This window comes from Salvelinus alpinus, chromosome 16 (genome assembly GCF_045679555.1).
Source record: "Salvelinus alpinus chromosome 16, SLU_Salpinus.1, whole genome shotgun sequence".
NCBI classification, from domain to species: Eukaryota; Metazoa; Chordata; class Actinopteri; order Salmoniformes; family Salmonidae; genus Salvelinus; species Salvelinus alpinus.
In genome coordinates this window covers 19,435,468-19,450,246 of record NC_092101.1, presented here as the reverse complement: position 1 = coordinate 19,450,246, position 14,779 = coordinate 19,435,468, and the positions used below count along the sequence as shown (strand labels likewise).

The window sequence follows — 14,779 nt, the reverse complement described above, 5'->3', positions numbered from 1 at the left end:
TGTGCAGCCATTTGCAAATCCTAAATGTTTATTTTTTATGGGGGATACAGCAATATCTTGATGCAACCTTCATCTTTATTACAGGCAGGTTTAAAAGCAACACAACATGACTGAGCTTTGATACCTAGACCTTCATTTTCTAGTTATTCTTAAACAAGGTTAGGAAAACATTTCTTAGTACATTTGCTAATTGCTGCTGTTCATGTCCGGACTGAACTGAAACATAGGAGGTTACGCCTGAACGCATACAGAAGCAGTGGACATGCTGTGAGGAGAGGTAGGTTGTCATTCCAGCCATCACCTGGGATAAGCCTCAGCAAAAAAAATCTGTTGTTGGTTACATACAGTACAAACCAACCAAAAACAACCACCACTATCACAGATTTCCATGCTGCTGAAATCAAATCACATTATTGATAGTTTAGGAAATTACTCAATTGAATGACTTACAAAACCCTCATTCAATAAAGAAAGTTAACATCAGGAGCTCTGTCCAGTAACCTTCACTTTTAAGGTACTGGTATAACTTAATGCTTGCTGCTGTAACCTTAGTGTTAGTGAGGTCAAATAGAATACAAGTTCTCTTAAATAAAATAGCTTAACCGTTAAACATTGTGGTCCACCGCTAGTCTGGCTCAAAAGCAGCAACTGAAACCTTACCACTCAACAACCAGTCTGGTCTCCATCACCCATTCGCTCATATGTAAAGCTAGTATTGTATGTCAGTATTTGTTGCGTAAGCAGGATGCACGTTGAAGCGGAGCAGAAGGGTGACACTGACAACAGGATCTCATACCATGCTGAGCTCTCTGTGGGAGTAAGGGAGCCATTTCAGATCATCCTACATTCAAGGTACAATACAAAAAAACACTGCATGGCATGTCTCCTCTTTAGAAACCCCTGTTATTGTTTCCTTTAAAGGATTAGTTGTATTTCTACAGCCTTTGAAATGTGGTTTGGGGATGAAGGTGTCATCTCCAACCTGCAGGGACAGTTCAGCCAAGGGTTCGAATATTCTTCAGTAGCTCTGGCTTGAGGAGTGCAGGACCCTTTCCAACGGCAGCAGAAATGTCCGCTTGCACTGCGGCATCCCAAGAAAATGTCAGCAGAACAGCAGGGACCTCCGAGAGAGAGGCATTAGTCAGCACCTTTGTACAACAAAAGTAAATTGATTGCATTGCTTATTTTGCCTGATATTTACATTTTCTGAAAAAATGTCTGCTTACCAGGCTACATTCATTCAGGGCCAACTCTTGGGCCTCCCTGAGTTTGTGTCCTCCTGGCGCCACCAGCTCAAAGGGCTGCCAGCCGTCCACCAGGGAGTCCCGCACAAACTGGAAGAGCACAGACACCTTGTCCCAGGCCAGGAAGGTGCCTGAAGGGCAAAAAATGTGAAAATGGAGGCACTGTGCTTTTACCGGTATTTACAGCATTATCCACTAGCGTTGCTGCAGGTAGAAAATTCTACTAAATGTTCTGTATTTGACCCAAGCGGTCTCCAATCAATGTCTGGTTGTGCATGTGAGTTTGGGGGGAATCGCCTAAGCCAGGGGACGCCTAACTGCAAATCTTAAATCGCACAAAACCTATTATTTGTCAGGAATACTATTTGTAGATCAGTGATCCTACACCTCACTTTGTTCAAGCTGATTCGCCAACGGACTGGAAGTTACATTGTAATGCAGTTTGTGAGTTTTGTGCAATTAAGGTTCACAGAGCTACGAGTCCTACTGCCAAATTAATCTAAGAATGATTGTCAGTGTCATGTTAGAAGCACCCCAATGCATTTGACTGGTGAACACCTACAGTACACCAGCTGTTGGAAACCCTAAACATTCTTTGCTCAAATGTTTATACAGTACAAGTAAAAAGTTTGAACACATCTAATTCAAGGTTTTTTCTTAATTTTTACTATTTTCTACATTGTAGAATAATAGTGAAGACATCAAAGCTATGGAATCATGTAGTAACCAAAAAAGTTAAATCAAAATACACTGCTCCAAAAAATAAAGGGAACACTAAAATAACACATCCTAGATCTGAATGAATGAAATATTCTTATTAAATACCTTTTTCTTTACATCGTTGAATGTGCTGACAACAAAATCACACAAAAATGATCAATGTAAATCAAATTTATCAACCCATGGAGGTCTGGATTTGGAGTCCACACTACAGGCTGATCCAACTTTGATGTAATGTCCTTAAAACAAGTCAAAATGAGGCTCAGTAGTGTGTGTGGCCTCCACGTGCCTGTATGACCTCCCTACAACGCATGGGCATGCTCCTGATGAGGTGGCGGATGGTCTCCTGAGGGATCTCCTTCCAGACCTGGACTAAAGCATCCGCCAACTCCTGGACAGTCTGTGGTGCAATGTGGCGTTGGTGGATCGAGCGAGACATGTTGTCCCAGATGTGCTCAATTGGATTCAGGTCTGGGAAACGGGCGGGCCAGTCCATAGCATCAATGCCTTCCTCTTGCAGGAACTGCTGACACACTCCAGCCACATGAGGTCTAGCATTGTCTTGCATTAGAAAGAACCCAGGGCCAACCGCACCAGCATATGGTCTCACAAGGGGTCTGAGGATCTCATCTCGGTACCTAATGGCAGTCGGGCTACCTCTGGCGAGCACATGGAGGGCTGTGCGGCCCCCCAAAGAAATGCCACCCCACACCATGACTGACCCACCGCCAAACCGGTCATGCTGGAGGATGTTGCAGGCAGCAGAACGTTCTCCACGGCGTCTCCAGACTCTGTCACGTCTGTCACATGTGCTCAGTGTGAACCTGCTTTCATCTGTGAAGAGCATTGCCAATCTTGGTGTTCTCTGGCAAATGCCAAACGTCCTGCACGGTGTTGGGCTGTAAGCACAACTACTACCTGTGGACGTCGGGCCCTCATACCACCCTCATGGAGTCTGTTTCTGACCGTTTGAGCAGACACATGCACATTTGTGGCCTGCTGGAGGTCATTTTGCAGGGCTCTGGCAGTGCTCCACCTGCTCCTCCTTGCACAAAGGCGGAGGTAGCTGTCATGCTGCTGGGTTGTTGCCCTCCTACGGCCTCCTCCACGTCTCCTGATGTACTGGCCTGTCTCCTGGTAGCGCCTCCATGCTCTGGACACTACGCTGACAGACACAGCAAACCTTCTTGCCACAGCTCGCATTGATGAGCTGCACTACCTGAGCCACTTGTGTGGGTTGTAGACTCCGTCTCATGCTACCACTAGAGTGAAAGCACCGCCAGCATTCAAAAGTGACCAAAACATCAGCCAGGAAGCATAGGAACTGAGAAGTGGTCTGTGGTCACCACCTGCAGAACCACTCCTTTATTGGGGGTGTCTTGCTAATTGCCTATAATTTCCATCTTTTGTCTATTCCATTTGCACAACAGCATGTGAAATTTATTGTCAATCAGTGTTGCTTCCTAAGTGGACAGTTTGATTTCACAGAAGTGTGATTGACTTGGAGTTACATTGTGTTGTTTAAGTGTTCCCTTTATTTTTTTGAGCAGTGTATATTTTATATTTGAGATTCTTCAAAGAAGCCACCCTTTGCCTTGATGACAGCTTTGCATACTCTTGACATTCTCTCAACCAGCTTCATGAGGTGGTCACCTGGAAGCCATTAAAATTAACCGGTGTGCATTGTTAATTTGTGGAATTTATTTCCTTAATACGTTTGAGCCCACTAGTCAGATGGCCCTCGCTACATATTCGTCGCCAGACCCACTGGCTCCAGGTCATCTATAAGTCTATGCTAGGTAAAGCTCCGCCTTATCTCAGCCCAGTGGTCACGATAACAACACCCACCCGTAGCACGCGCTTCAGCAGGTATATCTCACTGGTCATCCCCAAAGCCAACACCTCCTTTTGCCGACTTTCCTTCCAGTTCTCTGCTGCCAATGACTGGAACGAATTGCAAAAGTCGCTGAAGCTGGAGACTTATATTTCCCCCACTAACTTTAAACATCAGCTATCTGAGCAGCTAACCTGATCGCTGCAGCTGAACGCAGCCCATCCAATCTACCTACCTCATCCCCATATTGTTTTTATTTACTTTTCTGCTCTTTTGCACACCAGTATTTCTACTTGCACATCATCATCTGCACATCTATCGCTCCAGTGTTAATTTGCTAAATTGTAATTACTTCGCTACTATGGCCTATTTATTGCCTTACCTCCTCACGCCATTTGCACACTTTCTTTTTTTCTATTGTGTTATTGACTGTACGCTTGTTTATTCCATGTGTAACTGTGTTGTTGTTTGTCGCACTGCTTTGCTTTATCTTACCCAGGTCGCACTTGTAAATGAGAACTTGTTCTCAACTAGCCTATCTGGTTAAATAAAGGTGAAATAAAATATATATATTTTTTAAACTCTATTTCTGCTTATCACATTAAAGTAGGTGTCTGCTGGCAGATACAGACCCTGCAGTATGTTTCCATCAGGCAGTCGTATTCTCAGCAGGGTGTAGTTGTATTTCCTCCTCTCCCTCTGCTCCTCTCTCTCCCGCATGGCCTTGGTACGCAGCATGGCGTTCTTCTCCACCGCCTCGCTCCTGAATACCACACACAACCACCATGACTTTATCTTACAAACAAAATAGTCATAACTGGAACAAACCACCCAACAATAATACACATGTCATGTGCACTAATGGAGTGTACCTTACACAATAAATACAAGTAGTATCAGTGCCATCAGTGAGTTGTCCATACTTTTGCTGCTGCTCCCTCTTGAGCTCCTCTGCAGTGAGGTTGTAGAACTCTGGGGGTAGTTCGAAACGCATGGCGTTGGGGGAGGGTCTGAAGGTCTGGGGCTGGTGGTCCAGCTGGGCTCTGACTGGCTCTCCCCTTTGCAGCCGGTCCATACTCTCCTTCATCACCTCCAGGGCCTCCGGGTCATGCTCCATCAGCACCAGGAACTCTTCACTCTCCTCTGGGAAGGCAAGATGAATCCGCAATTATTATCCCGGGTACCACTTATAGCAGTGGTTCTCAACTGGTTTTGTATTGGGATCCAAATTGAATCAGGTTGTCTCAATCCCATATTTGCGTCGCTTTTTGTTGTTGATGTCGTCGAAGATGCAATCTGGAAAACTATTTTGATAGTAAATGTAGCAATTATATGACAAGGGAACAACAGTCCCACCGTTTTCATTGTCAATAATTCCATTTTGCACATACAGTTGAAGTCGGAAGTGTACATACACTTAGGTTGGCCTCATTAAAACTCGTTTTTCAACCACTCCACAAATTTCTTGTTGCCAAAACTATAGTTTGTTAAGTCGGTTAGGACATCTACTTTGTGCATGACAAGTAATTTTTCCAACAGTTGTTTACAGACAGATTATTTCACTGTATCACAATTCCAATGGGTCAGAAGTTTACATACACTAAGTTGACTGTGCCTTTAAACAGCTTGTAAAATTCCATGGCTTTAGAAGCTTCTGATAGGCTAATTGACATCATTTGAGTCAATTGGAGGTGTACCTGTGGATGTATTTCAAGGCCTACCTTCAAACTCAGTGCCTCCTTGCTTGACATCATGGGAAAATCAAAAGAAATCAGCCAAGACCTCATAAAAAAACAATTGTAGACCTCCACAAGTCTGGTTCATCCTTGGGAGCAATTTCCAAACGCCTGAAGGTACCACATTCATCTTTACAAACAATAGTACGCAAGTATAAACACAGTGGGACCACGCAGCCGTCATGCCACTCAGGAAGGAGACGCGTTCTGTCTCCTAGAGATGAACGTACTTTGGTGCAAAAAGTGCAAATCAATCCCAGAACAACAGCAAAGGACCTTGTGAAGATTCTGGAGGAAACAGGTACAAAAGTATCTATATCCACAGTAAAACGAGTCCTATATCGACATAACCTGAAAGGCTGCTCAGCAAGGAAGAAGCCACTGCTCCAAAACCGCCAAAAAAAAGCCAGACTACGGTTTGCAACTGCACATGGGGACAAAAATCGTACCTTTTGGAGAAATGTCCTCTGGTCTGATGAAACAAAAATAGAACTGTTTGGCCATAATGACCATCGTTATGTTTGGAGGAAAAAGGGGGATGCTTGCAAGCCGAAGAACACCATCTCAACCGTGAAGCATGGGGGTGGCAGTATCATGTTGTGGGGGTGCTTTGCTGCAGGAGGGACTGGTGCACTTCACAAAATAGATGTGGATATATTGAAGCAACATCTCAAGACATCAGTCAGGAAGTTAAAGCTTCGTCGCAAATGGGTCTTCCAAATGGACAATGATCCCAAGCATACTTCCAAAGTTGTGGCAAAATGGCTTAAGGACAACAAAGTCAAGGTATTGGAGTGGCCATCACAAAGCCCTGACCTCAATCATATAGAACATTTGTGGGCAGAACTGAAAAAGCGTGTGTGCAAGCAAGGAGGCCGACAAACCTGACTCATGTTTCGGGTAGCCTTGTGGAAGGCTACCCGAAACATTTGACCCAAGTTAAACAATGTAAACGCAATGCTGCCAAATACTAATTGAGTGTAAGTAAACTTCTGACCCACTGGGAATGTGATGAAAGAAATAAAAGCTGAAATAAATAATTCTCTACTATCATTCTGACATTTCACATTCTTAAAATAAAGTGGTGATCCTAACTGACCTAAGACAGGACATTTTTACTAGGATTAAATGTCAGGAGTTGTGAAAAACTGAGTTTAAATGTATTTGGCTAAGGTATGTAAACTTCCGACTTCAACTGTATTCTTGATTAAAAATGTTAAGCTCACTGGTTTGAGACCCCCCAAAAAATCTAACAAATCCGCTAAATAGTGCCGCTAATAACTCTATATTGAAAATAATGTGAGTAAAATTGTTCAGAGGATAAATCATAGGTTAAAAAATATATAGGTTTCTTATAATTTTTTTACTAACTTTCTACCTGGTTTTAGTTTTGACTTGAGTATAATATACACTACATTGCCAAAAGTATGTGGACACCTGCTCGTCGAACATCTCATTCCAAAATCATGGGCATTAATATGGAGTTGGTCCCTCCTTTGCTGCTATAACAGCCTCCACTCTTCTGGGAAGGCTTTCCACTAGATGTTGGAACATTGCTGCGGGGACTTGCTTCCATTCAGCCACAAGAGCATTAGTGAGGTCGGGCACTGATGTTGGGCGATTAGGCCCGCAGTCGGCATTCGAATTCATCCCAAAGGTGTTTGATGGGGTTGAGGTCAGGACTTTGTGTAGGCCAGTCAAGTTCTTCCACACCGATCTCGACAAACCACTTCTGAATGGACCTCGCTTTGTGCATGGGGGCATTGTCATGCTGAAACAGGAAAGGGCCTTCCCCAAAATGTTGCCACAAAGTTGGAAGCACAGAATCGTCTAGAATGCCATTGTATGCTGTAGTGTTAAGATTTCCCCCTGGAACTAAGGGACATAGCCCGAACCATTAAAAAACAGCCCCAGACCATTATTACTCCTCCACCAAACTTTACAGTTGGCACTATGTGTTCGGGCAGGTTGCGTTCTCCTAGCCAGATGATGAAGCGTGATTCATTACTCCAGAGAACGTGTTTCCACTGCTCCAGAGTCCAATGGCAAGCTTTACACTACTCTAGCCGACACTTGGCATTGCGCATGGTGATCTTAGGCTTGTGTGCGGCTGCTCGGCCATGGAAACCCATTTCATTAACCTCCTGATGAACAGTTATTGTGCTGACGTTGCTTCCGCAGGCAGTTTGGAACTCAGTAGTGAGTGTTGCAACCAAGGACAGACGATTTTTACGCGCCTCGCGCTTCAGCTCTCGGTGGTCCCGTTCTGTGTGCTTGTGTGGCTTACCACTTTGCGGCTGAGCCGTTGTTGCGCTTAAACATTTCCACTTCACAATAACAGCACTTACAGTTGACCGGGGCAGCTCTAGCAGGGCAGAAATTTGACGAACTGACTTGTTGGAAAAGTGCCATCCTATGACGGTGCCACGTTGAAAGTTACTGAGCTCTTCGGGAAGGCCCTTTTACTGACCATGTTTGTCTATGGAAATTGCATGGCTGTGTGCTCGATTTTATACACCCAACAGTAATGGGTGTGGCTGAAATAGCCGAATCCACATATTTGAAAAGGGTGTCCACATACTTTTGTATATATAGTTTTTTTTTAGACACTCATTTAAAACCTCCCGCGACACACCAGCTGAGAATCGCTGCCTCTGCAGAAACATACTAGGCCACACAGACAATAGGACGCACAGATGTTGCATTTGGATGGGTTTACCTTGTCCCTGCACATCCAGCATGATGCTCTGAAAGCCCACAGCCTGCAAGAACTCCCGACTGCCCTCCACAGTCTTCACCTTCTCCTAAGGAGAGAGAGAGCGAGATCAGACAGGGAGACAGGGAGAGAGAGATCAGACGGAGAGAGAGAGAGAGAGAGAGAGATCAGACAGGGGGAGAGAGAGAGAGATCAGACGGGGGGGAGAGAGAGAGATCAGACAGGGGGAGAGATCAGACAGGGAGAGAGAGAGAGAGATCAGACAGGGAGAGAGAGAGAGATCAGACAGAGAGAGAGAGAGAGATCAGACAGGGAGAGAGGTGAATGGACCACACCAACAGAAAACATTGAGTCTCACATTACCCTCCTTATGACTCAAATGTACCTGGAACACCTTGTTACTGAGTTTGATCTTCCTGTACTTCTCTTCTGTGGGGTTCTTACAGATGTTTTCAATGTACCTGAAAAGATGGGAGAAAATTATGGGATGTCAGGACACTCATCGCATGAACTCTTGTCAACATGACAATGTAAATCACACATTATAGCAGGGTTTCCCAAACTCGGTCCTGGGCTCCCCCCTGGGTGCACATGGTTTTTGCCCTAGCACTACACAGCTGATTCAAAGAATCAAAGCTTGATGATGAATTGGTTATTTGAATCAGCTGTGAAGTGCTAGGGCAAAAACGTGCACTCACGGGGGCCCCAGGACAGAGTTTGGGGAACCCTGCATTATAGGACAGTTCCATTTCTCACTTGCTTATGATGTCCACTGCAGCCTTGACTTTCTCCCTGTCCTTGTTGAAGGTATGAACCATCATTATGGAAGCCTCCACTGCGTCCTCTTCAAACCGCTGTTGGACAAGACAAGGTTTATCATGTGTATTCAGTCAGGACCATATTAATGAAAAAGGAGGGTTTGTGGCAAATTAGTGTTAAGGCTTTTTACATCAATTCTTCATGTCAGTCAAAATCAGATAATGCAATCATGATTATCATACAATCATGACATCATATGACTTTAAAAAGAAGAATCACTTTCAGACCTACCATGAAAATGGCCTCTTTAATGTGCACTTCTCTCCCGCTCTTAGTTAAGGTGGCTCCAGTAAGCGGGCAGGTGAAATACACACCTGTTACTGAGAGAAATACCGGATCCTTAACACTGGAGCCCTGCAAAAGATGACACATACTAGCTATAAATAACAACTCAATGGCAGTAGTGGCACAATAATTTGTATGTGAGTAACAGTAACATGCTGAGCACACCGCTCGCGTTGGTAAATAAATGTACACATACATGTTATTCAATCATTGCACCCACACTGGTCGTGCGCGTGAGTCTGCGTAGACAGGTGCTAAAATAGAACTTGGTTATATTTGTGAAGCTTGACTCGCTGCAAGTCCCGCCTCCTCATTGTTTTTTAGCAGCATATACCCACATGGGTGATTGAAAGATGAACTGAGGTCCACACTCCAGTCCGTAGTGGTAATGCACCTTAAAGATGGTTGCCAACTGCCATATAAAGTCGAAAGAAGAAGCCTGAAGGAGGAAAGATTAGTAGAAACTAACTTTACCCTTTTATTTGTGAATAATTGTCAGAGTATGCACCTTGTGCATTTCAGGTAAAATAACAACCCAATGTTTATATCCCAGGACAAATTAGCTAGCTAAATTTCCATAAATGTTTAATGCTTTTCAACCTGTCCCCAAATTAATATAGTTGGTTCAGAGTTTGTTTTGATATTTCAAACTGCGTGTCCTGATCGCATCTGGTGTGGGTGGACAAAATAAAAATTTGCGCGATGGAGTGTGCGGTCTGTTCAGCATGTAAGAGAAAATGTATTAATGTAATGTATTCCTTGCCTCAACAGCTGTTATCTTTTCCTTCTCGGTCGCTGCTACTGCCGCAGCTTCTGCCTCAAGCTCTCTTTTCACTGTGGAGTGATAAATAAAGAAAGACCATTAACCCACAACCCAGTTCTTTATTTCTGACCACTGATGTGAAACACCTGCACGGCTTTGACATCATCAGTCATTTAAGCAGCAGTTGTTGGATGCATAGGAATCGCTCACCCTGGAGCCGGATGGCATCCTGTGAGGTTTGTGCCCGTGGGCGTGACTGCCCCTCGATCCTGGCCAGAGCTGCAGCCCCTGCCTTCTGAGCTCCTTCAGTGGGAGCAGCATAACGGGGCTTGGCAGGGCCACTGTTCTGCACCACTCGGGGCTTGGAGCTGCAGGGAACAGAAGGGGACACGTTCACCATTTGACTGCACTTACACTACATGCTGTGAAATATAAAGTTATATGGCTTGTTAGCTAAACTCACAAGGGTTTGCATTTAATAGAACAGGCTATGATGATGTAGTCTAGCTGATTCCAAACTCAAAGTCCTCCTGACTTCAGAGTCTGGAAAGGCTGTTTTGATTTTATTGTCACGATGAGTTGATAATGAAGTGGGCTGTGCTTTTACTGTTTGGTTCTCCTCTGGCTCTTTCTCACGCCATGTGTCTTTCTTTTACGCCTGCTACATTAGAATACTCTCAAACACCCACAGCCCCAGAGAGCTGCCCCCTTCCATTATATCTGTTACAGTTTCAAATCCAAACGAGAGGTCTGTTAGTTAAGAATTATCTGTTAATTGAATGATTAGAATATTCCACCCTGAAACATATAATTGTATGGAATTCATTAGAATGTATAAAATCATAATCAATAAATGTGTTGTCCTAGTCAGAATTTGGGTAAAACAATATGTCTTTATGGTATTTTAAACACAGACTGTCTGAGCTCGGTGCCGACCTGACTAGAGATTTGGGAGAGAACGTACGTCTCAAAGACAAGGTCTCCCTAATCTCTGTCGGCTGGGGAGTGAGACAGTGTGTGCGTAGCAGGACATTGTGTGCGTCTGTTTGTGTGTATGTGTGTGCGTGGGAAGTCAGTATAAAATTTATTGTTTTGTATTCTTGACTTCAGAACGTTCCCGTGAATAAACCTTTTTGACTGTTTTAGCTGGGCCTCCGTCTGTTTCATTCGACCAGGATCTTACATATTCTGGTTTGCAGACTGAGTAATATAATTAAATTGGGTTATGTACCTGGAGAACATAATTCTCTTATCAAGGTCTCAAACATAGAAATATTATATTTTGTTCTCAACCCCCCAGGAATTTTTGTTGTTGTTGAGAGAACCAATCAATGCCTCCGCTCAATTACTGAGCGAATATTGCATTAACAAACAGCCTCCTTTCCAGACCAGTGAGTCACAGCTCTTCCTCCATAGAGATCCTATTAAATTGGTCCGTGCTACCCGGGATGTCCCCATTGAAGTTGACACTCTAAATGGTTAGGGTAGGGCCGTCCCAAGGATAACGGAGAGCACTGACCCTATTAAATTTGAATTTAATTAAAGTATTACAATTCCTGACTATGTCTTCCTCGCTGTGTGGTGGCGTAAACCAGGCTAATGTAACGATGATGCACCCTGTCCTGAACACTAGAAAAACAAACATAACGGAGCCCATCCAGGTCACAGGGAAGGCAACTCTACGAATCAGACATATCATATACTTGCTGTGTCGATTATATAAACATATTTTCAACAACTGAACTGTCAACAACATGAGCAAAGCCGTTAACGTTAGCTGGCTACGTTAGCGTGCTAGCTCACTAGAAAAGTTTGTTTACCTGCTGCCTTCTGCGAGTTTCTTTCCTGGCCCCGCTGACTTGAATTTTATATCTTTCTTTATGTCCTCGAAAAATTTCTTCATTGTTTACTGTTTTTCACAAGAAAATAACCTGAAATACAGCACAGCTGAATGAAAAAAGCTTAGTATATTCTTTACATCAAAATGCAAGGGTCGTTACCACAGCCACAAAGTCATACTCCGCCTATTTCGACAATGTATTCTTAAATGTGATTTTAAACCTAACCTTAACCAAAATTTTAACCTTATGCCTAACCGTAAATTAAGATCAAAAAGCAAATTTTGTTTTCATCAATTTTTACAATATAGCACATTTGGACTTTGTGGCTATGCTATCTAGTGGAAACTCAAAGGAAGAGGAAACGGACGATAAACGGGTCTATCCACGAAGTTGTGATAGATTATGTACAGCGGTCTCTGGTGGTCTGGATGTACAATCATGCGGCTGCGTTTCAATGAAATAAATACGTTTCAATTCTCAATTGCGTACAAGCAATTTTGGGATCTATGTTGAAACGTATCTATAGCAGAACAGCAATTATCAAATGCTCAAATAAATAAACAGAACTTCTGATAATTTTCTTGCCTTTGTACCCGACTTGCATATCTTAGACCATCTTTGCAAAACTTTAAATACAAATGTAATCAGTGAATACAAAATTCAGTGTTTAGCAGGGGCTTTTCTAGGATTTAAAGACATTGGGAGCATAGCCCAAAGCCAGTAGGGGGGTCTCCTCCGGAATTTCAACAGCTAAATGCATTAATTTGTTGCACTTTGAGATTAATATTGAGAGATTAGAACATTGAGATTTTAGAGATTTTTTTAGGTAACTTGAACCCTCCACAGCAGACACTGCCAGTACTCAATTACATTTCCTACTGTGGATCTCTCTACTCTGGAACACTCTTTACTCTCTACTCTGGAACACATAGCCTACATATACAGGCTATTGCCAAAAACCACTCAACATCAGACAGACTCTGACCTGTCCAATAAGCCAAAACTGATGAAAGAATCACACAGTACCCAAACAAACACACACTCTCTCTCTCTCTCTCTCTCTCTCTCTCTCTCTCTCTCTCTCTCTCTCTCTCACTCTCTCTCTCACACACACACACACACACACACACACACACTGTGCAGTAATTCGAATCCATAGAGCAGCTTTAAGTGATACAGTCTACTGTGCGCTCACCCTTCCTTTGCCTCTCTCCTTCACTTTCTCTGTGTCGTCTGTTGTTGTCTCTCTTCTTCTGTTGCTGTCTCTTAGTATTCTATGTTGCTGTCGTTTGTCTACCATCCTCTCTCATCCTGTCCTCGTTGTAAAAAGTGTAAAAGTAAACAATTGTTTTAATAGTAATTTCACCTCACCATGTTTTACTTTCACTGTCTGTATTTCACTTCTTATAATACGTGAAAATAAATCCAAGTAATTAGAATCTATAGAGCAGCTTTTTTTTTACCTTTATTTAACTAGGCAAGTCAGTTAAGAACAATTTCTTATTTTCAATGACAGCCTAGGAACAGTGGGTTAACGACAGATTTTTCCCTTGTCAGCTTGGGGATTTGATCTTGCAACCTTTCAGTTAGTGGTCCAACACTCTAACCACTAGGCTACCCTGCTGCCCCAGCCTACTATGTGCTCAGTCCACCTCTGTTCTCTCTCCATCTTCCTTCATTTTCTCTGGGTCTTATTAGGGCTGTTGCAGTGATGATATTACTGCCACAACGGCAGTCATCAGAAGTCATGACCACAGTAAAATTCCATGTGACCATTGAGTCACGGTAATCTCCTCTTATGCACTCTGGACATGCTTTGGTAGTACCCAACTCAGTAACAACCAACAGGTCCTAATGGCCTGGTACTCAGGGCTCTATTGTTCCTCTAACCACTCTGACATCAATGCAAATGCAATCTAAAATCACATCAAACACACAAAACAGGAGGTCTATCATACTTACACACTTAGGCCTATCAAACTCACATAACTGTGATGATCAATTTGAAGAAAGAAGTTCAACAACAGGTTGAAACTGAGTGTAAAACATAGGAGTTCTGGATGTTGTTTGAAAGCCTAACACAACGAAATAGACAGCGCTAAGATGATGATTAATTCAAAACATCCATATGCATATTATAGGTTATGCATACGCATATGAGCCCAAGCCCGTTTTTTATTTTTATTTTTATTATGATTGTGCCATTGTACAATACATAGCCTACCATATATTACGCATGGCAGAAAAACATAAAACAAAACAGATTTTCAAATGTCTTTGGGACATAATTTGTCAGGCCTATACCACAAAATGAAACACATTTGAGTAATTGTCTTTGAGTGTGGACTTCATTATTATGCATACTGGATGGACTGGTTACCTTATGCTACACTCCAAAATGTCAATCCACGAGTCTGGGAGAGAAAGTATAGCCCTAGGCGATGCTGTTGGTTCATTGATTGTGCAGGGCTGCTTACAGTTAGCCTACAATTAGTGCATTTATATTTGATTTTGAATAGCCTAGTAATAGGGAATTTTTATATTTTCATAATTAATTGGGCAACACATTACCCTCAGCTATACAGAATATCTCACCACCATGCATTTCCATCTCCTCCTCTCTCTAATTTATTCCTTTCTCGAGTGCGCAGAGGGGCTGTCAACATTTTAGTGAATTATGTTCCTTTGCGAAAACATGTTACTATCGATGTTCCCGAACAGATTTCACTTGGTTTCCCAAATTAAGCACCGGATAGCTGCAGGAATAGGGTTGGAGAGCCCATGGCATACAGAGTTTGGACCGAATATCACCTGTCGTGCA

General features: G+C 43.1%; 1 protein-coding gene across 1 annotated transcript; it reads right to left on the bottom strand.

Annotated features, from left to right (window-relative positions):
* Positions 1-55: 55 nt before the first annotated feature.
* Positions 56-12,334, bottom strand: LOC139541054 (UBX domain-containing protein 6-like). The gene is made up of 11 exons (XM_071345234.1): positions 11,938-12,334; positions 10,328-10,485; positions 10,118-10,188; positions 9,301-9,423; positions 9,007-9,104; positions 8,636-8,711; positions 8,254-8,338; positions 4,722-4,941; positions 4,431-4,561; positions 1,227-1,375; positions 56-1,121 (listed from the first exon to the last, which is right to left on the bottom strand). Exons 1-11 carry the CDS (start codon positions 12,018-12,020, stop codon positions 996-998), a joined length of 1,320 nt encoding a protein of 439 aa, XP_071201335.1. The 5' UTR covers positions 12,021-12,334; the 3' UTR covers positions 56-995.
* Positions 12,335-14,779: the final 2,445 nt, after the last annotated feature.

Coding starts and splice junctions, on each gene's coding strand:
- LOC139541054 (XM_071345234.1), bottom strand. CDS start 12,020: ATGAAGAAATTTTTCGAGGACATAAAGAAAGATATAAAATTCAAGTCA. Junction 10,486..11,937: donor AAACTCGCAGAAGGCAGCAG/GTAAACAAACTT, acceptor TGTTCCCTGCAG/CTCCAAGCCCCGAGTGGTGC. Junction 1,376..4,430: donor TGATGGAAACATACTGCAGG/GTCTGTATCTGC, acceptor TTTGCCCTTCAG/GCACCTTCCTGGCCTGGGAC.